At 45.7% G+C, this 24,033-nt stretch overlaps 1 protein-coding gene across 1 annotated transcript in view; it reads left to right on the forward strand.

Moving 5' to 3' along the window:
- Nucleotides 1-2,525: 2,525 nt before the first annotated feature.
- Nucleotides 2,526-24,033, forward strand: part of Galntl5 (polypeptide N-acetylgalactosaminyltransferase like 5) — a 43,749-nt gene continuing 22,241 nt past the window's right edge. The window contains exons 1-5 of the mRNA XM_032907161.1: nt 2,526-2,616; nt 7,632-7,870; nt 12,885-13,002; nt 17,800-17,966; nt 20,507-20,629. Of these exons, the coding sequence (XP_032763052.1) occupies nt 7,663-7,870; nt 12,885-13,002; nt 17,800-17,966; nt 20,507-20,629 (616 nt within the window). The 5' untranslated portion in view covers nt 2,526-2,616; nt 7,632-7,662. The remainder of the gene's footprint in view (nt 2,617-7,631; nt 7,871-12,884; nt 13,003-17,799; nt 17,967-20,506; nt 20,630-24,033) is intronic.

The following is a 24,033-nucleotide window of genomic DNA, read 5'->3' on the forward strand; positions in this document are numbered from 1 at the left end:
TTAGAATTGGCCAACACTTTATCCCACAAACACAGAATAAGTGTTCCCCTGGGCTGAGCGGAGGAGGTCGGTTTTATAGACAGGGAAGGACTGAAGAAAGCAGCATCAAGGAAAAACAAAGCAAGTTTGCTATTTCAAAAGTGCTTTCTCCATAAGCTGGGGCAGGGAAGAACAGAAAGAGGATAACGGGCTAAAGATGGGTCGCTTTTGTAAGGTAAGGACGGAGACAGATCCCGGGTGAACCACATCTGGCAACAGCTCGATGCTGGATTTCTGGCTGCTAGGAATAGCAGAACAATTAGTTCATGTGGTTTGACCACTGAGTTTGGTGTCTTTCTTACTTATGGCAACCTTAGTGTGGTGTCCATCAATAAAACTAGCTGATACATAAAACAAGAGCAGACCTCAGGAAAATGCTGACGGGAAAGAAAGTTCCCACAAAATGCTGCACGTCTCACGCCTCTACTCATAGACAAAACAGTTTACGAAGAAAACCTGAATTCCAAAAGCTGGTAAAGACTGACCGAAAAAAGGCATGTGGGAGCTTTTGGGGCTCTATATTTTAAAATGAAGGTTGCACAGATAAATGCATTTGTGGTTCTGAGAACTGAGTCTAAACAGTATATAAGAAATAAGCTACGAGGAGTCAGCTCTGCATGCAGTGGTATGGACTGGTGAGTCAACTCTAAGATAAGCAGGCAAGTTTAAGGAAGGATGGCTAATAAGTTAGTTCCCTCTCAAGAAGTTAAACAACACCAGGCAGTAGTGAACATGCCTCTAATCCCACACACGGGAGAGGCAACTGGAGCTGTGTTGCCAGGGCCACATAGAGAAACCCTGTCTCATCAAAAAAAGAGAGAGACAGAGAGAGAGAGACAGAGACAGAGGACAGAGAGACAGAGACAGAGAGACAGAAGCAGAGAGACAGAGACAGAGAGAGGGAAGGAGGAAGAAAATTAGCCAGCATTTCCACATGCAATTTTACTCATAGGTACATACTCAAAAGAACTGAAAACACATATCAGCTAAAGAATGGATGTTTGAGTTATCATAGCAGCATCATTTTTAAGGCCAAGACACGAGCGATGTCTTGAAGAATTGATGACTAAGGTGTAGCGTGTTTATGAAGTCACGAAAGGGAATGAGGGACTGACTCGTACTACAATGTGGCTTAACTTTGAACACACTGTGGTGGGCAGTGAGACGGCCCAGGGGGTAAGCAGACTGGTAGCAGCCACCAAGCCTGACTACCCTACTTCAATCCCTGGGCCCCACATGGCAGCAGAGGAGAACTGACTCCTGAACGTTGTCCTCTGGCCTCCACAAGAACCTTGTGGCACATGCCCACAACAAACAATTTCTAAAGACATTATGTAATGAAAGCAGAGAGACACAAATGCCACATTCACTATTCACTATGGAGAAGAGGAATCCACAGAGCCTGAGGGTGGGTCAGCGGCTGGCAGGCAGGGACCGCTAGAGTTGTTCATGGTGTGTGCAGCTGTTGTGGGGTGTGTGTGTGTGTGTGTGTGTGTGTGTGTGTGTGTGTTTTATGTACTTCTTAGTGTGGTTGTGTGGACTTATGGGTGCGGGCACACCTGCATGCATATGGAAACCAGAGCTGGCATTGGTTTTCCTTTCGTAATTGGTTTTGATTTGTTTTGTTTTTGAAGCAAGGTCTCTCACTGACCGCTTGGCTAGCCAGTTCCAGGAATTCTCCTGTCTCTGACTTTCCTGGGCTAGGGTCTCAGGCAGACACTGCCATGAATGGCTTTTATGTGCATGCTGGGGTTTCAAACTCAGATTCTTATGCTTGTGTGGCAACGAGTTCCCCTTGTGAGCCGTCTCCCCAGCCCATTGAAACAGTTTCTGCGTTAATGTCATTGGTAAATCACAGAAGAGAAGCACCTTTCTGTCCAGCCGGTGCAAATGAGCACCCCAATTTATGCTAGGGATTGTCTGGGCCTTCATGCATGTTCCAGGGAAGGGTCTAGAAGAACCCCTTCCTCTGTGGAGCTGATACAGAGGTTTCAAGCCTCCAGGGGGAGGAAGTCCAGTCTGCTCTTCTTCCCACAGAAGGAATCTCCCAAGTCTTCGGCTGATCTTGTGTACGGCCATCTAAATGTTGAGCAATAGATTAGAAAGTGAAAATTAAAGGCGTTCAAGCGGCCCTTGGTTTCATATTTCAGCTTCCTGAGGTATTCTGACAGCTGTTTTCTTAATCTTATTTCACAAGAACTAAACATTAGGCCAAGCCTACACACCCTGAGCTTTGACCTTGACTCTCAAGCTTCCTGTTTCCTCAGCTAAGGAGGAATGGCATTCTGACAGTAGTTATGCTAGGCCTCTTTGAATTCCAGCTTCCTGAGTTCTAACTGCTTGCTAGGCTTCCAGACAGAGGCCTCCGTGGGCTGACAATGCCCTGTGTGATGTCACTGGGCTCTGAGAGCCAGCCCGTGGTGGCCGGTTGAACATTCTGCTGCTGTAAGGCAACCCAGCATGAGCTAGCACCGCTTAGACCATTACACCTTTTCACCATTCACAGGCCTGACTTCATGTATGACTCTGGTTGTCAAACAACTCTCAAAGCTGCCCGAGTGGCAACCCCACTGACAGGTAAGGAGCTAGGTCAGAGTTAGAGACTCAGGAATCCAGGTGCCTGGACCAATGTGAGCAGTGGTCTCCTGGACATGGGCTAATGTGGACTCTGGGGAGCAGTACCAAGACTGGATTACCACAAGGAAAGCTGGTCACTGGTCTGGCTATGCCTCACTTCTAGAAGAAAGATACCGTGTAGGCTCCAGCTCCCTAAAGGGGAATCTGGGATATAATTGTGTGTGCTCTTAACATTTATTTAAAAGTCAATGGAGGGAAAGCCGTTGAGGTATGAGGTTACAGGTCCCGTCTGGAGATAAAACATTACAAAATGTTGTTTTTAGAAAAATTAGTCATGGTATTGATCATGTTCTCCCGACTCTAACCTCTCACACTTAGGTAGGGAGGACGCATGCCTACGTGGATCTTCACGTCCAGGTCTCACTTCTACATTTTTAAAAACCGATTTTTAAAGGAGTGAGAGTTGGCTTTAGCTTACAGTCTGAGGGGATAGATTTCACGGTGATGGGGAAAGCACGGAAGCACCGTGGCAGGAGAGGGAGGTGAGCGATCACATGGTGTTCACAGCCGAGAAGTGGCGTGAACTCTGGTGCTCAGGGCTCTCACCTCTCCAGTCACCTGCAGCCCAGTCCGTGAACCGGCACCGCTCACGTTTAAAGGCAGATGTCTTCACTTCAATTAACCTAATCTGAACGATTTAGATACACCGATAGCTTCTCTCTCCAGTGATCCTAGATGCACTACAGGAAAGGGGACCCTTACAAGGCCCCCCCCCTTTTTTTTCTTTTCTTTTTTTCGGAGCTGGGGACCGAACCCAGGGCCTTGCGTTTGCTAGGCAAGTGCTCTACCACTGAGCTAAATCCCCAACCCCACAAGGCCCCTTTAATAAGATATACTGAGAGCCAGGCAGTCAATCCCAGCACTCAGGAGGCAGAGGCAGGCAGATCTCTTGAGTTTGAGACCAGCTTGGTCTACAAAGTGAGTTTAATTATTGACAAAGCATTTACTTATTCGTTAGGGAAAGTTTCACTATGCACACTCTCACACACATGCACACACACGCAATGCACACTCACCCTTTGACAGTTTTGTGTATTACAATGAATTTTAGTTATTTTCACTCCCACTCCCCTCTCTCATCCTCCCCCCGTGCCAAACCCTCTTTCTTTGTAGAAGGTCTCCGTCCTCCTTGCAAATCTATTCTCTGATGTCACCCGCTGAGTTCAACTATGGCTGCTTGAATGAGCTTGAGTGGGAGCTACCTTTGTTTCTTGTGACAAGTCTCAGTGAACCTGCAGCTCACTGGCTGGGCAGACTGTCTGGCTAACAAGCTCGGGGATCCTTCTGTCACCAGCTCTCCGGGACTCCGGGACTGCTGTTACAAGTGTGTGCTTCATCTGGTCTTTGTTCTCTCTCTCTCTCTCTCTCTCTCTCTCTCTCTCTCTCTCTCTCTCTCTCTCTCTCTCCCTCCCTCCCTCCTTTCCTTCCCTCCTCCCATCTTTCTTTTCTTTGTCTTTTTTTAGAGCCATTTTATGTGTGCATTTTGCCTGCATGTACATACATTAATTATGCCTAGTAACCTAAGAGGCCCGAAGAAGGCACTGGACCCCTGGAGCCGGGACTCCAGATGACTGTGAGCTGCAGTGTGGGTGCCAGAACCAGAGCAAGTGCTCCTAACTGCTGAGTCAGCTACTCTCCGCCTCTGATGTACCTGGCTTTTTCTTACATATCTTTTCTGTTTTATTTCCGTACCTGGCTTTTAGGTGAGGACTAGGGATGGAGCTTGAGGCCTCCAGCTTGCAATGCAAGAACTTATCCAAAAAGTCATCTCCCTAGCTGCGAAGTATGTGAGAGAGTTAGTTAGTTAGTTAGTTAGTTAGTTAGTTAGTTAGTTAGTTAGTCAGTTAGTTAAATGAATGCAGGAACATGTGCTGTGGCAGGCTTATGAAGGTCAGTCTACCAGTGTGTATGTTGGCATAGCTGAGCTTTCTCAGGCTCTCCTGTTGCTGTCTCCCATCTCTTCACAGGGGCACTGAGGTTACATGTGTGCAGTACAGTGCCTAACTTCATATGGATTGTGAGGATTAAAACTCATGCTTGAACAGCAAGGGCCCTGCCCACTGGCCTATTTCCCCAGCCCACGTCTCACATTTTATAGTAAAGTCAATGGCTACAAATCTAGGTTTGAAGTATTTATACATGCATGTGTGTGTGCGTGTGTGTGCATGTGTGTGTGCACATGTGTGCGTGCATGTGTGTGCATGTGTTTGTATATGTGTATGTGCATGTACATGTGTGTATGTGTGTGTATGTGTGCATACATGTGTTTGTGTGCTCGTGTGTGCATGTGCGTATGTGCATGTATGTGTGTGCATTTGTGTCCTGTTGCTGTCTGCCTTGTTGCATTTATAGTTCACATGTATCCTCACTGCAGGGGGAGGAGGAAAGGGAGGAGGAAGATGTGCTTTTCTGAGGTGATATCTGAAAACGTGTTTATTCTGCTCTGAAACTTATTTAGATTTTGACAAGCTGCAGAAAATTTGATATCATCTAATTTCGAATTTGTAGCCATTTCTCTGTAATCTTTCTGAATTTGGTGTTGCCACCAGGACGTTTAGTGTCCTGTGTAAATGTCAGCTCTCCCGGGAAGTCCCCTTTGCTGCTTTGACACTCTGCTTCTTGATTGTGTGGTCCTCTCTCTCCATTTCTCCCACAGCTTTCTGGAATTCACTGCTAGTTAGATGCTCCCGAAGAATGCCCCGCTTTCTCTGAGGCCATCCCTCACTCTGTCATTTTGCTGTGCTTTCCAGAAAATTCCCTTCTATTTGCCAGTCTTCTGCTGGTTTTGCTGTGGTGGGCATACTTTAAATTTCAATGGTCCCTTTTTGTTCTTTGACGTCCTTTCTCTGGTTCTTTGGCTGTGGTAGCCTTGATTTTTCAGTTTCGGTATTTTGTAAGTTCTGGGTTGTTCCTCTTTTGTGGCTCTCCACACATTTTTTTTTTCCTTCCTGGAGGTTTTGCTCAAATGTCCTGGTCAATCCTTGGCATGGATATCAGTATATGAGGCCAAGTGGGACAAAACATCACAGTGGTGGGCTAACACCCGGAATTTATTTTCTCGAAGCTATAAGTACCAGGTCAAGGTGTTGGCAGGACAGCTTCCAAGCCTTGACTCACCGATGGTCCCTTTCCACAAACCGTCACGTGTCCTTTTCTCTGTGCATTGTTCCTGACTCAGGAGGTGACCAGCTCTACAGGATCAGGCTCAACTGAGCTCATTGAACTGTGGTCGCTTCCCTAAAGGCTCCGTCCAGCTTTGGCCACGAGGCCATTGTCAAGGTGTCTGCCGAGGAGCTGGCATCTGTGGGAAGTCCTACAACAGCAGTTCTCAACCTCATCCTGACTGGGCCTTTCTGGGCTCTGGGAGTGAAGAGAGCCACTCTTCGGGTTGCATGTGTAGCCTTGCCAAGGCCCGGCTCGCTCCAAGCCCTGAGCTGCTCCAGCAGCAGCTCAGCCAGTTTCTGCTTCACAATCTTCTCCCTTCCCACGCAGGCTGTGGCCTCCTCTCTCCTTCCAAACTGTGACAGGAGGCCACTAACCTTGTGGTGAAAGAGTGTTAAGATCTCGTGTGCTTAGTCTGCAGATGTGGCTGCTAGCATACTCAGCCCCCTGGATTTGGCCCCCAGTACCTTCCAAAATCAGGCCTGGTAACCTATACCTGAAATTTCAACACTCAGGAGGGAGAGGCAGAAGCAGTATGAGCTCAAAGCCACCCTTGCCTAGTGAGTGAGTTTGAGGTGAACCTGGCCCACATGAGGCCTTGTCTTAAAAAACAAAACAAACGAAACAAAGCACAGACTCACTTGCATGCGTGTCCCCAGTCTGTTCCCACGAGGGTGTTTAGCTTTGTTTTTATGCACAGTTGAGTCAAAGCAAGGATACAAACACATGTGTGCAGACTTTGAAAGAAATTTCTCAACACACTGCATCACAGAACACCGTGTGTATCGGCAGATCTGCTAATTCGAGCATTTTTGCCACATGTGCTGCTGGGCTTTTTCAGGAGCCAGCACTAAGAATTCGAAGGCTCTGCCTTTTCAGGCCAGAGCTGCTGGACACTGCCCATCGTTTGCTCAGAGGTTTACCCACTCATCGGCTGTAAGTGAGCGGCCTTCATCAGGAACACTCCTCACCATGTTCTGCAAATTACACTATGCTCTGCTTGCCTCTGTGTGCTTGTGTGTGTGTGTGCTTGTGTGTGTGTGCTTGTGTGGTGTGCGTATGTGTGTTTGTGTGTGTGTGTGCTTGTGTATATTGCTTGTGTGTATGTGTTTATGTGTGTGTGCTTGTGTGTGTGCTTGTGTGTGTGCATGTGTGTGTGTGTATGTGTGTGTATGCGTGTGTGTGCTTGTGTGTGTGTGCTTGTGTGTGTGTGCTTGCATGTGTGCTTGTATGTATGTGCTTATGTGTGTGTGTGTGCTTACATGTGTGTTTGTGTATGCGTGTGTGTATGCGTGCGTGTGTACATGTGCATTAGGGTAGGCACTCCTATTCTGCCTTCACTGCTTAGAACCCAAACCACTGAGTCCGTGCTGTCCCCTCAGCAGTAGGGCAGTGGTCCCTCCGCACTCCTCTCTTCAGCGTGACCGAATGCTTTTCCATTTCTGTCTGGCTTGTGTCTGGTCAGGGTCAAGGAGGTCTATTCTCTCTCTCCAAGGGTTGGGCCTGGATAAGACATGACAGTGCTCCTTTGTGTTGTCTCCTCTCCTTGAGCTGTTTGCTCAAGGGCTAGGACAAGGACTTCAAATTATGCTGCCTGTTTCATACTAACCTAGCTAGATGTTGATCCTATATATGTGTGAAGAATTTTTGTGACAGAAAAAGAGATAAAATTTTTTGTATTCAAAAGTATCAAAATGATTGTTTTTAAAACACTGAAAACACAATTTAATCCAAGTGGAAAATTTAAAAACCATAATTATCTAATTTAGTTCTCTTACAATGATCTTGCCTAGGAAATTGGAATTTAAAAATGTGAAATCAACAATGAAAAATATCATAATTCAGTGTTTAATCTGTGGATTCCTGGCCATCGGGCTCTGGATGTCTATGTTACTTTTGTTTTTGCACCTTGAACAAGAGGACATGCTGGATAAAGAAACTGAGAAACTCCTAAACAATAGGTCATTTGGAAAAAATCTGTACCAGCAAACCGGCCACTCAAAGAAAATTCTCAAAGAGGACATCATTAATGGTAAGTCTGATGCGGATGAACCTGGAAAACTGGAATTATATCTAGGGACAAATTGTGATATTTCTGTCCACATATTAGAAATTCAGTATTTAGGAGACTAAGAGTGATCTCCTTCAGGTAATTTAACTTTCAAACTATAAAATACCTCATATGGATATAATATACCCAGAACTCACTAGGTTCTGTACTCACCACCTATAGTTCTTATTTCTTTTTTTTTTTTTTTTTTTTTTTTTTTTTTTTTTTCAGAGCTGGGGACGAACCCAGGGCCTTGCGCTTGCTAGGCAAGCGCTCTACCACTGAGCTAAATCCCCAGCCCCTATATTTCTTATTTCTATGGCATTTGCTGCATTTGCTTCGGGCAGCTTTCTTACTTGCATAAAAATGAATTCCAACAGGTCCAGTAGAAATACAGCCCCCTGTCGTCTCCCACCTATCAACCTCAAAGGCATCCGTGCGCACTGCCGCCCAGCAGCTCTGGTATCGCACAGTTTAACCTGTAGATAGTCAGTGTCACTATCCTCTTGGGGTTTCCTCTCCCCCACATGCATTGCTGTAAGATCCATGCTCCCTACGTCACCTCCCATGGTTTCTATTGCTTCGACTATGGTGCCAGCCTTCCTCAGCAGCTGAACACTCTAGAGTACCATCCAATAGGCTAACAATGTTGGTCAGGACAAACCCTCAACTTTCAAGACGCCTTCAATCCGTCTATCCACAGATACACACAGAGTCCTCTTGGCTCATCTGCCCAGTCTCCCCTGTCCTGGAATTGTCCGGAAAATATTTCTCCTTCACATAATTGCAGTAAGAATTAGATTTTATTTTTTGACCTCACTAGTCTGGCCTTAGTTAATTACCTCCAGAGTGGCCATGGAGCCAATATGAGACAATGAGTTTTTCCCTGGAAATCTCTGTGGATGGGGAAAAGGACATCCTTCCCATTTATCCTTGGATGCTGGACAGGTGTTGTTTTACACATCTTTAATCTCAGCACTCAGGAAGCAGTGCCAGGCAAGTCTCTGTGAGTTCAAGGCCAGCCTGGTCAACAACATAGCAGTCCCCAGCCAGCCTTGGCTACACACTTAGATATCCAGGCCAGCCTAGGCTATATACTTAGATATGTTTAAGAAACAGAAACAAAACTCCAAAGACAGGCTGATAACCATCACGTTTCCCCCTCTGTGGCATTAAGGAAATAGAAACAGGCCCGTTGAGGTTGAGTCTTGTGTGGAACAGTTACTGTATGCCAGGCCCTGTTCTGAGCTGAGTGAGTTCATGACCTGGGAGTAGGTCGGAGATGCTGTTAGTCATCACCCCAATCACTGTTGCCACAGTGACAGAGCAGACCAGAGGGCCTTGGCCCTCTCACTCTGTTATTTCCTTGAGATCCCAGCTGTTGACCGGATGACCTGGTCTAACAAAATACACCCTAAAAGATGAAGGGGACAATGCAGATATAATTAAATGCTTAAAAGTCAGATCTGTGTCCTGGGCTTGGTGCTACTCTGGAGCAGTGCTGACAGCCCGTGCGTGCAGAGAGTAGGACACGGAGCAGCCCTCTGCAGCATCCGACCCCACTTGCTCACATGTTATCCCATTCCCTGCTTTCTCTCTTTCCCTCCTGTGACTCCTGTAATACAAGGTTAGCTTTCTAGTTACACCTTGGGTCCCTGAAAATCTCATTCTTTCTAGTCCATCCCTCCGTTGTTTGTAGCACACCAATCCAATTGATTTGACCTCAAGTCCGCAGGCTCTGCCCTCAGTGTGTTTTAACTGCTACTTCATAGTTACCTTAACTCTACTTAAGGTAACTGGCGGCTCCTATAACTCCTTTTGGTTATTTTTGTAACTGCTGTCCCTTAGCTGAGCAATCCCTTTTCTGTCTGCTTCTGGTGCTGCTTTAACATCCTGGTGAGTTTGGTCCAACTGGTTCGGCTCAGTGTTGGCACCTGCTGGCTGTCCTTTAAATTCCATTTGGGACATTCCCGTTTCTTGGTATGCCATTTTCTATTGGATCCTGGACATCAAAGATATTGAGAGGTGTCACAGCATGATTTCAAGCAGGTCCCCTTCACTAAGGTGTAAGTGTAAGCAAAACCGGATTTTAGTATCTCTCACGCACAAAAAACAATGAGCAACGGCAAAAACTGAGTCCTACAACTTCACTTTATTCAGAAACCAGTGATCTAAGAGGGGAGGATTAGTAGTCTGAAGGTCTGTCACCCAGTACATCTTCAGCTCACAGATCATGCTGGGGGAGGGACAGAGGCTTTCAGTCATTTGGAGTACAGTCTTGGCGTTCTCGTTGACCACATTTTTGAGATTTTATGTCTGTGTCTCATTGTCACCTCTTGCACACCCTCCCCGCCCCCATGCACACGCATTCTGTCGGTGTCTGGGTTTGAGTAAACAATGGATGTAGTTAGTTGATGCTTTGGCTAGCACAGAATTACCTCAGAACAGACCATAAACAGTAGTATGTGCTAAGCTAGTAATGTGTTAGTGTTGATTCCCTTCAGCAATATTAAGTACAGGTATGGAATCCAAGACTGCTTCTATTGGTCCCTTCCGCCTCTGTTAGAAGGAACAGGTAAGTACATGTGTTCTGCCCACTCCACGGAAGATGCCCCTCCCTGCCCCATCTGCCTATGTGGTATGTGCGAACTGTCTTGTAGTAGACAGACACATGGCATAAGGACTCAGCTCCCCTGAGAGTTCGTTGGGAGGTTCTAGCAGGGGAATGTGTCTACTCATGGACCCTTGACTGAGTCCTCCTCTATTCAGGGAAAGGAGTAGCTTCCAGAAGGAGGCCAATGGAAGGCTGAGAAAGGCCAGATCAAGTGAATCAACCCTGGCGATCAGTGGGGTGACAGATGTTGTAGTTGGATCTCCCTCACATCCAGTCACGAGGGCAGGAGAGCTGGCCCTGTCCCTCACCAGCTGCAGCACTTGGGAGAGCAGGCCCCATACCTTGCTGGGCAGCACAGTAAAGCTGGCCCTGGTGACCCTGAGAGCATGAAAGTGGGAGAGCTGCCTGCCCCTTGCCAATCGTGGCTTTGGGTGAACTATCCTGGGCAGTGCTGGAGAGATTGCCCTGGTGGCGTGGGTGCAGGAGAGTTGGTGGGGTGACCCACTCAGCTACCACCCATGCTCACAGTGAGATCCAGGGCTTTGAGTTTGCCTACCCCAGCAGCTCCTCCATCTATCATCCACTGAAGTGTATAAAGGGGTTGATCTTGAAGATCCAAAGCTACAGGATCTCCATGACACAGGGTAACAAAGAGGTGTCTGAGAGAAGTCCTGATAGGAATTCAGTATTGATAGTGTAGCGGAAGCCAGAGGCCTTGAACCAGATCAATGACTCATTGCATTGAACATTTGCAAGTAAAGGAATGTGGACACAAGGGGTACTGTGGGACACATGGAGACACACTACAGCTTTCAAAACAAGGCTTTTGGTTTTGTTTGGTTTTCTTTTGTGGGGAGAGGTTGCCAGGATGCAGGGCAGATACGGAGGGACAGGGAGATGAGAGGGATTGAGGTGCATGATGTGAAATTCACAACGAATCAATAACAAGTTTTTTAAAAAAGAATTCGGCTCCTCTCTAGTTCCCGTTTAACGGGAGCACAGACTTCGACAAGCTTGTCACTGGGCAGTTTCAGTCTGTCCTGTCTCTCCTCTCTTCCTGGGCCCCTTTAACACCAAGGTCGAAAGGCTCAACTGTGCACTGGTCCTCAGCAGCACCAGGTTCAGAGAGAAGTAAAATGCTAGCTGTTATGGTTCACACTGCTGTGTGAGAGCCACTGTCGCCAGATGAAAGTGGACCCCCACTGGACCCCATATGAGGCGAGGGGAAGCAGAAGTCTATCTGGCGCCACCCTGACCACCTTGCTGTCATAGGGCGTGGGGCGGAGGCTCAACATTCTACTACAGCAGACAGTTCTACATCAGGCAGGCTCAGCTTCACCTGTTTGCACAAGAGAAGGGTAGAGCTCCTCCCTGATCAGTCTCCCTACACCACCCAGGAGTATGAGGACGCATCGCCTGCTGCTGACCATTGGAGTGTGCTAGGCTCTGCTTGGTCCCACTGACACCAGCAGGTGGGGCAAGAATAATGCTGCTGCTTTCTTCCTCAGGGTGAGGGTGAGGGTACAAGCCTTGGGGCAAGTACCGTAGAGGTTTGTCCTGCTTTGTCATTAGGCTGCCTTCTCCCCAGTCCTTTCCTGGGCTAGGGAGAATGACTTTATTACCTCGGAGGTTTGCTGATGTTCTATCTGTGACTACTTGTGTTTCAGCCCGAGGCCTCTGTAGCTCCTGAGTGGCATTTATGTATGTATGCATGAATGAATGCATGTATGTATGAATGCATACATGCATGTATGTGCAAATGAATACTTGTATGTATGTACACACGAATACACACATATGTATGTATCATGTATGTATGAATGCATGTACATTGTATATGCATGAATGAATTTATGAACATGCATATGTATGCGTGCATGAATGCATGCATGTGTGTATGTGTATGTGTATGTGTATTATATGTGTATATATACATATATTTGTAAGTTTTATGTGTGATACCGTTTCCTGGACTACATAGGAAGGAGAAAGCGACTGAGCACTTTGCTCTTTACGCACTGACTGCAGATACAGGTGTCTAAGCACTTTAGGCATTTGCCGCAGTGCCTTCCCTCCAAATTGGCCCTCTAGAACTGTGCGTCAAAAGAGCCCTCACTACTTAGGCTGCTTTTGTGGGAGTGCTTGGCCCATCAGCAGGCTAAGTAACTAATTCAGGGCTCAGTGTCTTTCTTCCATCTAAAATTAATGATAAGATTTTACCAAAGAGTCTTTGGGCTTTCACCTTTAACTTAGTCATCTGGGGTTAGTTTAGAGTCCAAGGAAATGACTGCTTCAGAAACTTCAGGATGCGGTTGCTTTGGGGTACATCTGCATGACAGCACTTAGTCTACTCAATGTGACTCCAATTTCCCTTTCTTACAGACAGGGCTATGTTTTCAGATCCAGAAATTATCCAAGGACTGAGTCGATATGGATTAAATGTCATTACCAGTAGAAGACTGGGCATCGAGAGACAGGTGCCAGACTCCAGGAACAAAATGTGTGTCCTCCCACTAATCGGCCTTTGACCTTAGCGTATTTGAGACCCCGTAGTGTAGATTCCTCTTCTTAAGTGTAAGTTGAGCAGTGCCAAGACTCTTGACGATGGTGTAAAGACCACCTTCCTCATTGGCAGGATAGGTTCTTAAGGTTCTGAGGAGCTAAATAAGTCCCCTGAGAGTTTTTACTCGGTTCTGTCCAAAGCATTCATTCCCAACAGACAGTGCCTTGGATATCTTTTTCTTCAAGGTCTCTTCCATTTTCCATTTGCCTTCAGTAATATGTGTTAATTGGGGTAAATGCACATAAACTACTCTGTTAGCAATTCTCCAGAAGACAATTAGGCACAGCCACACGGGTGAGCAACCACAGCACTGCCTGAACTGAAATGTCACACCCCTCCTTTCCCCCAGCCCTAGTGACGCCCAAACTACTTCAGTGTCTGTGAATTTGACCACCCCAGTCAGGTTAGCAAAAGCATACGAAAATGGAGGACTGGCCTATTTCACTTAGCACAGTGTTTCTGAGGTTCCTCTGTTCAGATTATGTTTGTTGATGCCTTTTAGATATCATTTAATAATCCAATAATTTCCTGGAAAAGAACATCAACTTTCATTAGCTAAGAGGAAAATGTTCAAGCTAAGGAAAACCTGAACTTTCCAGTAATGCCACATTCCGTGACACTGGAAAGCGTCCAGCCATACAGCCATAGTTTGTGATGTTGTACAACACAAACATCACTCATGATTGGGAACACTTGAGAGATGGAGTATTTGCAAATAATGGAACAGTGAAACTGACTCATAATAAAGGAAAACAAACGGGTTGGGGTGGAGTTTGGTTGGACTGTCGCCTGGCAAACACGAGGCCCAGAGTTTGTTCCCAGCAGTGCTTAGAGGTGGAGGCAGGAGTATCAGAAATTCAAGGTCATCCTCAGTTACATGTCTCCCTTCCCCTCATTAAAATTAAAAATAAAAAGAATGAATTTAAATTTGTTAAAACTATAAACATGGTATGAATTTAATTTTTAAATCTTTTAAATAATTGTCGCCCTCTAAGTCTGACCTAAAATAGTGCAACTGCCTTGCTTCCTTTCTTCTATCACACAATTATGTGCTAGAAAAAAAAAAGTTGAATTATGGCTACTTAAACAAGACTTGAACAAAGACAAACACCAGTTGGATGCCAACATGGATTGGGAAAGTCACACCTGGCCTCACCCCTCAATAAGAGCTATAAGAACCCAGCAGCGACTGAGAGAGGAAGAATTAGTCTTCTCTAGAGATATGCACCCCAAATGGTTATCAAAACCCAAGTGGTGAATCCCATATATGTATATATATTGTATACGCACATGTATAAGTAATATATAATATTCATTTCCTCCAACAAGACCACACCTACTCCAGCAATGCCACATCTTCTAACAGCGCTACTCTCTATGAGCCTATGGGGGCCATCTGTATTAAACCACCACATTCTACTCACCAGGCCTCATAAGCTGTGGCCACGTCATAGTGCAAATGCATTTAAGCCAACTTCAAATATCCACATAGTCTGTAACAGTTTCAAACTTATTTGAAAGTCTAAAGTCTCTTTGAGAGTCATGTAATCTCTTAACTATAATCCCCCATAAAATCAAAACCAAAAAGCAGACCATGTACTTTCAACATATAATGACACAGGATATACATTACCATTTCAAAATGGAGGAATAGGAGTATAGAGAGGAACTCCTGGACCAAGGCAAGACTGAAAACTAGTTGGACAAACCCTTCATCATCATGGCTGATGTCAAACATTCTTCAGATCTCCAACTCTTTCAGCTTTGTTGTCTGCAAAACACTCTTTTCTCTTGGGCCGGTTCCGTTCCTTGTTAGCAGCAGATATCCCATGACTCTGGCTTCCAACATTTTGGGGTCTCCACAGCAATCCAGGTTTCACTTTCACAGCTTCACACAATGTCCTCTCTAGGCCTCCGTGCTGGGACACCCTGGCCATACACTGGCTTCAGGGGCTTTCCTTAGTCACTGAGGGAGATTCCATAATCCCTTTCTTGGATCCTTGACTCTAAAGCCGGAACCCCCTGTCAAAGCTGCCAGTTCTGCTGTTAGCGTTGGAACACGCCTGCCCGCCTTGTTCAGTTATTTTCACCAGCTTTCTGTTTTCAGTGGTTTCCTTCCCTTCTCAGCTTGGCTGCCCTGGAACTCACTCCATAGACCACTTGGGGTTGGACAACCATTTGGGTCACACATCCCTGTCCCTCCTGTATTATTTTTTATTCCATCTCCTCTATATCTATCTAATTGTGGCGAATAACTGAATTTCCTACCCATAACATTTGCATTTTCTTAATTTGCATATGTGTTCAGTTATACATATGCACATACCGCTGGTTGCTATGGAGGTCAGAGGACAACTTGTGGTAATAGTTGGTTCTTCTTTCACTATGTTGAGGCCTAGGGATCAACTCAGATGACACGTCTCATGTTTTACTGCTGTGAAAAGACTATATGACCAAGGCAACTCTTATAAAGGAAAGCCTTTAGTTGTGGCTGGCTTACAGTTTCAGAGGTTCAGTCCGTTATCATCATGGTGGAGCATGGCAGTGTGCAGGAAGACTTGGGGCTGGAGGAGCAGAGTTCTATATCTTGCTTCAAAGGCAGCAGGAGGAAACTGTCATCTGCACTGGGTGGAGCCCAAGCACAGGAGACCTCAAAGGCTGCCTACACAGGGATGTACTTCCTCCAACAAGGCCACACCTTCTCCAGTAAGGCGACACATCCTATTAGTGCCATTCCCTGTGGCCAAACACTGAATCTATAAGAGCCAAACCTATTCAAACCACCACATCTCTTTACCCAATGAACTACCTCACCTGCCCCTGAATTGTTAAGGCTAAATGCCACTCCATTGTGTGTATATACTTTATTCATTCATCTACTGATTGGCACTTTGGTTGATTCCCTATCTTGACTAGCAGGATAATGCTTCCACAGCAAACATTTCATCTACAGGCTGAACTCACACCTGAGTGTCTATCTAAGAGCGATGTTGCTGGGTCCTGCTGTCCTCCACAGTGGTGTGCTAATCTTCCTCTTCATTACTCTGACAATGGCCATTTTAACAGATGTGAGTTAGAATCTCATCAATCTCATAATTTCAGTTCATAATGCACTTCTCTGATGATTAGTGTTACTGAACATTTTATTGACTATTTTTATATATCTATTGGCTACCTGTCTTCTTTGAAAAAGGTCTACTAGGCTTGTTTTCTTTCTTTCTTTTTTTTTTTTTTTTTTGGTTCTTTTTTTCGAGCTGGGGACCGAACCCAGGGCCTTGCGCTTCCTAGGCAAGCGCTCTACCACTGAGCTAAATCCCCAACCCACTTGTTTTCTTTCTTAAGACAGACTCTTATGGAGTCCAGCTCGCCTTGGACTCATTATGTAAGCATTGATGGTTTTTAACTTCTGATTCTCCTGCCTCCAGTTTTCAAGGGCCTACCATGATATAGCTTTATATGGTGCTGAGCTCTAACCCATGGTTAGATAAGCACTCTATTAGCTGAGTTATAGCCTTGGTCCCTACTGATTTTTGGCTCTAGTGATAAGCAATCTGGCTCTCACTCCCCAGTCAGATGTACGGTTTGCAAGTATTTTTTGCTCATTCTGAACATCATCTCTTCCTGTTGGTGATTTCTTTTGTCGCAGAAGGATTTCAGTTTGGTGCCATCCCACTTGTTTATCTCGGCCTCTATTGCTGTGCTCTTGGGTCAGATCCACTCGAGAGCAGACTGTGCTTGCCTAACCTCTGAACTCTTCAGGCTTGCCTGATGTCCACCATGTCCTTGAGATCCCCGCTATCTTCCTATAACTAGTCTTTGGGGGTACTTGGGTCACCTATGAAATACTCCCTTTTATTTTGTTAGCCCCAAGCAGTAATATACTAGATTTCAACTTCTGTTTTTCACTTGTGTGAACACAAAAATAACTCGACCTTTTGCCGGTACTTAGAGGTGATCCACTAATTCTCCTACGATTCTTGGTCAAACCCCCAAAGAAAAGCAAGGCGCAGAGCACAGGCAATTGACATTGAAGTTATCTTTCCATGAATTTAGACTGCCACTGTTTATGACAGACACCGATATATGGCTATAATCGTTGCTTTATGTAATCTTTAAAGTAGACCTAAGATTATAAAATGGAATGTTGAGAAAGTAATTATAAAGGTGTGAGGATAGGGTTAGGATTTAAGTCGGGCCACCAGGACAGAATCCGCACACCTGATATTGCTCCCCACGTGTGACTGAAGCCCACGCAGTGGAAGGAGAGAACCGAGTCCTGTACTTCCACCTCCACACACCCACCATGCCCACGCCACTCCCACACACAAAACAAAATAAAGGTTAAAAAAGTAAAGAATTTAAGGAGAGGCTAGAGAGGTGGTAGTTAAGAGTGCTTGCTGCTCTTTCAGAGGACCAGAGTTTGAGTCCCAGCATCCATGCCGGAAAGCTCACAACGGTCTAACCCTAGCTCCAGGGTACTGATGCCCTCTTCTGGTCTCTACAGGCACTTGTATGAACATGTGTGTGCACACATAGATGCAGACAAATGCACACCAATGAAAATAGTTTTTTAAAATTCAAGAACATTTTGCTGGTTGATTTTGTACTTTTAACATTTCTGACATTATGCTAATTAGTTCACTAAAGTAAGGGAAGGAAAAGTGAGGGCTGGCATTTGAAGAAGGCTCAGAACGCTTGGGGCTTTTGAAAGACTGGTTCTCTATTTTTATGCAGATGTCAGCAGAAACACTACCCATTCAATCTACCCACTGCCAGCGTCATCATATGCTTTTATAATGAGGAATTTAACACCCTGCTCCGAACAGTGTCAAGTGTGGTGAATCTCAGCCCAAAGCATCTCCTGGAGGAGATAATTCTGGTGGATGACATGAGTGAATTTGGTGAGTAGCACTGTCTGTCCGTCTGGAAGGCAGCCTTATTGTCTAGTGATACTTGACATTTGTTTTTGTTTGGGGGGTCTGCTCTCATGTAGCCAAGGCTAACCTCACCTTGAACTCTTGACCCTCTTGCCTCCGCCTTCAAATACTGGATTCATGAGCGTGCTCACCATGCATGCCTTGGCACTGGTATGTTTTATGCAGATGTTTCTGGTGGGTGTTGAAGGGCGTGCTATCCCTGATACACTCAATACGACCTACTACTGATCCAGACCCTGTCATGATGGCTCTGTGGGGTCAGTACTAGCCTTGGCTTTGGGGATCATTTCAGAAGGACGTGCTGTCTAAGTGGAAGAGGCACAGATGACTCAGGGTTTCTCAGGAAGGAAATGGGTTTTAGGGGGAAGGAATGGCACCTCAGAGGTCCAAGACAGGATGAAACAGGGTGAGCATGGAACGCTTGCGCGTCGTGTGAGGTCTGTGCACGAACGTAGGGTTGGAAGCACGCAGGGAAAGGTCTAGGGCTGGAGTTATCCAAAGGGCGCTCTCTGCGAAAGGCATTTTTGGAATTTTGTCCCCAGAACACAGAGAGCTAAGGCTGGGAACGTAGCTCAGTTGGTAAAGTGTTTGCTGAGCATGCACGAAGCCTTGGATTCAACCCTCAACTTTACCCAAGCTGGGTGTGGTGGTATAAACCTGCAATCCTAGCACCAGAAAAGTAGAAGGTTATCCTTGGCTATAAAGCCATTCTGAGCTGCCTGAGAACCCTGTTCAAAAAGGAAGAAGGAGAGAGAGAGAGAGAGAGAGAGAGAGAGAGAGAGAGAGAGAGAGAGAGAGAGAGAGAGAGAGAATATATGGAGAGCAAGTTAGAGCTTGACACAGGAAGAGGGCCTTACCCGGGGACTTCACAGAAAGAACTCTACCAAACCAATTACAAGTGCGTGCTGACTCCTCAGTGCTTACTTTTAAGATAGGACAATGATACCAGAACATAAGTTTAGTTACCCAGGCTTAGACTTTTACATTGGTTGTTTGTCTCTTTATTTTAGGCAAGCAGGAGGGCCAGAATACTGATGTCAATGTTGGGTAGATTGACCCCCAACTCTGTCATGATTTCAGGCCTGCAAAGGAAGTTAGTCCATGATAAACTTGAAAGGAAAAAGATATGTTGAGAAGAAAATACATTCCAGGCTGGCCACCCTGTGGGAGTGACTAGGTTGCTCTGTTACTGTTTGAAAGTTATCTGATATTAGCCAGGTCCTTGTCATGTAACATTCCCATAGGAGTCCTTACCACCTACGTCTTGTACATGCTTCTTCCCTCACCCCAACTGCCTTATCTGCTCAGTAGAGCTGAAATGTCTGCAGCTTACTGGGCAGGGAATCTCGTTCAAGTTGGGTACAAGGTGCAGATGTACCTCCTGGCCAGAGGAATCATGCTTTCTCACTCAGAGTTCACAAATCTATAGTGGACACACAGTTCCAGGAGTCACCATGTCTGCCAGCCTTTCAGCACAGCACCAAGAGTCTGGAGACATGTTGGTCCCTTGTTGACAAGGTGACCTGAGCAAAAGCACTGACCTGACAGCAAGGTACCAATCTGACCAGGCTGTTGGTAAAGACATATTTCCTGCCCTTTCCATTCTCCTTTATCAAGTGAGCTCTGAAGTCTATGAGTCTATTCACAGGGACTTCATCCTCATGATCTAAGACCTCCAAAGTCCCTACTCCCAGATGCTATCATATTAGTGGTTTTGACCTGTGTTTGGTGCAGGTGGGCACAAGCACTCAGTCCATTAAATCTACTGACCTGCTTGTATACACAACTTGCATTTTTGTCCCTTCCTAAGAGACCAAGAGGTGGGGTTGGGGATTTAGCTCAGTGGTAGAACGTTTGCTTAGTAAGCGCAAGGCCCTGGGTTCGGTTCTCGGCTCTGAGAAAAAAAAAAAAAAGAGACCAAGAGGTCACTTCTGATGGTCAAGACCAGTCATCCCTGCCACTCCTTGATCTCTGCCTTGGACTCATTGTAGAGTCTCAAACACAGGACACAGGGCGTTTTGTTCCAGTGGAACTCAAGATCAATATATTTCTCATTTTAACTCAGAATGACTTTATCATGAATTGTAGAAGCCCGTCTTTCCTGGCCATGCCTACAAAGAGTGCCAGTGACTTCTTCAGCTTGAAGGAGTGGGGGAACTCGATTGGTTTCATAACCTGCCTTCTAATTTCTACAAAATTAGAAGCAAAGTTGATCACAGTACAACCTGTGTAGCTAGTAGTAAAACTAAGTTAACCCAAAAGCCTTATAACCTATATTTTCCCACCAAATTTTAATAATGACTTAGTAAAACAAAGATATGTCACAAAGGCACAAAAATTGTACAGTTTATGAGCCACTTTTCTTGTAGCTAACCAGGGACACATTAAACTATATGCAGTAGTTAGTGTTTTGTTTTGCTTTTAGAAATTAGTCATAACGATATTGGTTTGAATATCTATAGGTGCAGTTTATAAATTGCCAAGTGTCAACTGCTTTTTTCCAGATGATTTGAAAGCCAAGCTGGACTATCATCTGGAAATTTTTCGTGGGAAAATTAAATTAGTAAGAAACAAAAAGAGAGAGGGTCTCATCAGATCAAGAATGATTGGTGCCTCCCGTGCTTCAGGTATGGATGCTCTCTAAAGCCATGAACCGGTGTGTTAATTACTGTTGTTCTTGCCAGCACTTAGCATGGGTTCGTGTGGCTCACAGCACAAGGGTACACAGCCTATCTTTGCAAGGAGGACATGGTAGTAGGAGCGGAAGGTGATGGGTACATTGTGTCTGCAGTCAGAAAGTGAAGGATGAAAAGGAAATGGGTTGAACTATGAAAACTCAAGGAGCAACCCCAGTGGCTCATTTTCTCCAGCAGGGCTGCCCCTCCTAAAGGTTCCATAACTTTTCCAAACTGTGCCACCAATGAGGCCCAAGTGTTCAAACACAAAAGCCTGTAGAGATGTTTCACATTCAAGCGACAACCATCATGATGTGGGGATGCTTCCTTCCTGCATAGGAACAATCTTGGAGACCTCCATATCATAGCAGGCTTAAATCTTTGATCCTCCGTTGCCTCCAAAATTCTTATCCAAAATGTCATTTCATATGGAAAGCAGACTTTAACAAAGGCCTCAGTCCCATCACTGAGTGTTTCTAAGGAGACTCCAAAATAAAGTTTCAGAAGGATTTAAAAAGATAGCAAGATAGGCTCCGAGGAAGGCCCCTCAGAAAGGCTTTATTAGGGAAGCCATAGCATCAGTCCATCGGCAGCAGTGCGACCCCAACAGCTGATGGCCTTCCGTTCCAGAAAACAAAGGGAACTTCTTGATGTTAATCGTTGCCGAGGGTAGATGGTGTCCAGACAGCATGATCTAACCCACACGCTGGGAGTCAGTGAAGCCATCATTCGAGGTTGCCTCGCACTCTGGAAGCTGCAAGAGGACGGGGAAGGGCTCCATCTAGAGAGGGCCACAGCGGGTAGAGCTCTGTGAGGCTGAAGGTCCTGTCTAATGCTGAGCCCAGAGATCCACATCTGTGCAGGAGGAGGGAGAGCAAACAGAGTGGGGCAGGCAGGCTGTGGTGCCTACTCACAGGAACTCTTGACAGCAGGATGGGACCAGTTCTGGGCCTCATGAAGTCCCCAGATGCCCTTGTGTAAACATCCATGTCTCAGCACCCACACATCTTCCCCATCCTCTCTTTCTGTACCCCTATGCTAACTACATCCACATTCAAAAGAAAAATTGACTCATAATTTTCTTTTTCTGTACTGTTTTCTTCTGTTTTGCTTTACTGGATTCATAGAATGGATAATATAGCTTTGCTCTTTTTTACCCAAAAATCAACATAAAACAGATTACCTGTGTTAAGGAAATTATCCAAAATTGGTCTATATGCTATTTAGTCACTTTAAAAACATCTAGATGTATGGGACTATTTGGGATGAATTTTTGCAAACTTTAAAGCACTCTTTAAAAATATAATCACTTTGTGGTGGTTTAGATGAGATGTCCACTTTAAGTTTCAGGAATGTGACTATTTGATCCCCAGTTGGTGGCTGTTTGGAAAGGATTACAAGGTGTGACCTGGATTGAGGAGGGGGGAGGCTTTGAGCATGCCATCGTCCCCAGTGTGCCCCCTGCTTCCTGTTTGTGGATCTGGATGCACTGTCTCAGTAGCTGTTCCAGCACCATGCCTACCGCAGCCGTGTTCCCACCATGATGAATGATGGGTCCTATTCCTCTGGAACTGGAAGCCCCAACAAGATGCTTCCTTTCACAAGTTGCCTTGGTTACAAGGCAAAATAACCAGCATACACATATTATTGGCTTAGTTGTTTGATGGTTTAATAGTTGTATTGTGTTAGAAAGTAGGTATTTGTGAAGGTTTATCACTCTCCTCTCTGAGAAGCCCAAGTTGGCTGACTGCCCCTTCGCCCTTCTTCCTACCACTCTGTCCCTAAGACAAGGTGTTGTGTCTGCCTGTGAGCCAAGTAAGCCCTCTCATCACAAAGGAACAAAGAAGGAAAGACATTTTGTTTGAAGAGAAGTTGAGTTAAAAGGGAACTATATTTCAAAGCGTCTAAGAATTTGAACAACTGTGATCATTCTCTCTCCGTTCTCTGCTGTCCCTGTCCTTTCTTGCTCACTCTCCCTCAAGGGCATTCTCTCACTTTTCTTCAGACACACCAGGTATGCTCCCGTCTCAGAGCCTCTGCACATGACCTCCTGGAGTATCTTCCCAGTGTAGGGCACGTGGAGCCTTGTTACCAAATAGGCATAAGAATGGTAAGATTGAATGAGCTCAAGTCCTGGGAATCTCGGAATTGAGGTGGCGGGAGTGGAGCCATTCCCTATCTGCCTCTACCTGATCTACACATAACCACAGTAATCTATGAGGACCATGGGCACTCAGCCGTGTATCATAGCACCTGGGGTTCTTCCCTTTATTAACGAGGGATCTAGACTGGACTCAAGCGTTCAGCCAATGAACTTCCTTCCTAGACACTCCTTCCTGCAAATGGTATTAAATCCCGGCTTCACCCTGAATAAAGTGTGTGCATTCATATCCACCACCGAAGAAACCAGTATGAACAAGCAAGGATTATCTCTTCATTAAGGATCACAGTGAGGAAGGCCTTTTCCCTTCCATTCCCCCTCCACTCCCATCCCCCCATTCCTCATACTCTTGGAACTCTGAAGTAGACCAGATTCTGCCTATCCCAGGCTCTGTCCTTCTCCTCTTTGCCTGGCAAGCAGATGCCTGGAGGGAAAGGTAGATCCATGGACACTATACCGACAGCACTCAGGCACCCAGAGAGGAGAGTGAGAAGAACTATGGACTCTCTGCTTCAGACTTTGCCCTGCCTTCTCACAGTGGCATGAGACAGGCACCCCAGTGGAGAGGCAAGGCATGGTACAACATCCCAGGGCCTGTGTGACCTTATTTTGTTCAGTTCTCTGCTTAAAGAGTCCTTAGGGGGCTGGGGATTTAGCTCAGTGGTAGAGCGCTTACCTAGGAAGCGCAAGGCCCTGGGTTCGGTCCCCAGCTCCGGAAAAAAAAAGAACCAAAAAAAAAAAAAAAAGAGTCCTTAGAAGGTCTCTTACTTTATCAGAGAGAGCTTTCCCAAACAACCTGGACAGTTACCCTCTTTTATGGGTGGCGTGTACGAAACCCTCAGGGGAGGTCTAACATTGATGTTAAGCTCATGGCCCCAGAGCCCTGCCAGCTGATCCATGAGCTGTCCTGTCCTGTGTCTCTGCCTTCTGCTGTATCACTATTCTTGAGCACGGTAGCCGTTATTAACACAAACTCTCTCAGCCCTTCTCAAGTCCCTCTGAAACCCGAGACAGCCAAACCACTGATTGGCAGGTGGTGTATACAGCATAGACATATTGAATGAGGGATGATTTATGTGTCCTGTAGAGCCAAGTGGGGCAATGTGAAATTCCTTCACACTGGTCAGAGCAGCGTGTAGGGTAAAAGCTAATGTTTCTGTAAATTCCCATTAGTAGTTTCAGACCTAACTTGATC

Source organism: Rattus rattus, chromosome 6, assembly GCF_011064425.1.
Source record: "Rattus rattus isolate New Zealand chromosome 6, Rrattus_CSIRO_v1, whole genome shotgun sequence".
In the NCBI taxonomy this organism is placed as follows: Eukaryota; Metazoa; Chordata; class Mammalia; order Rodentia; family Muridae; genus Rattus; species Rattus rattus.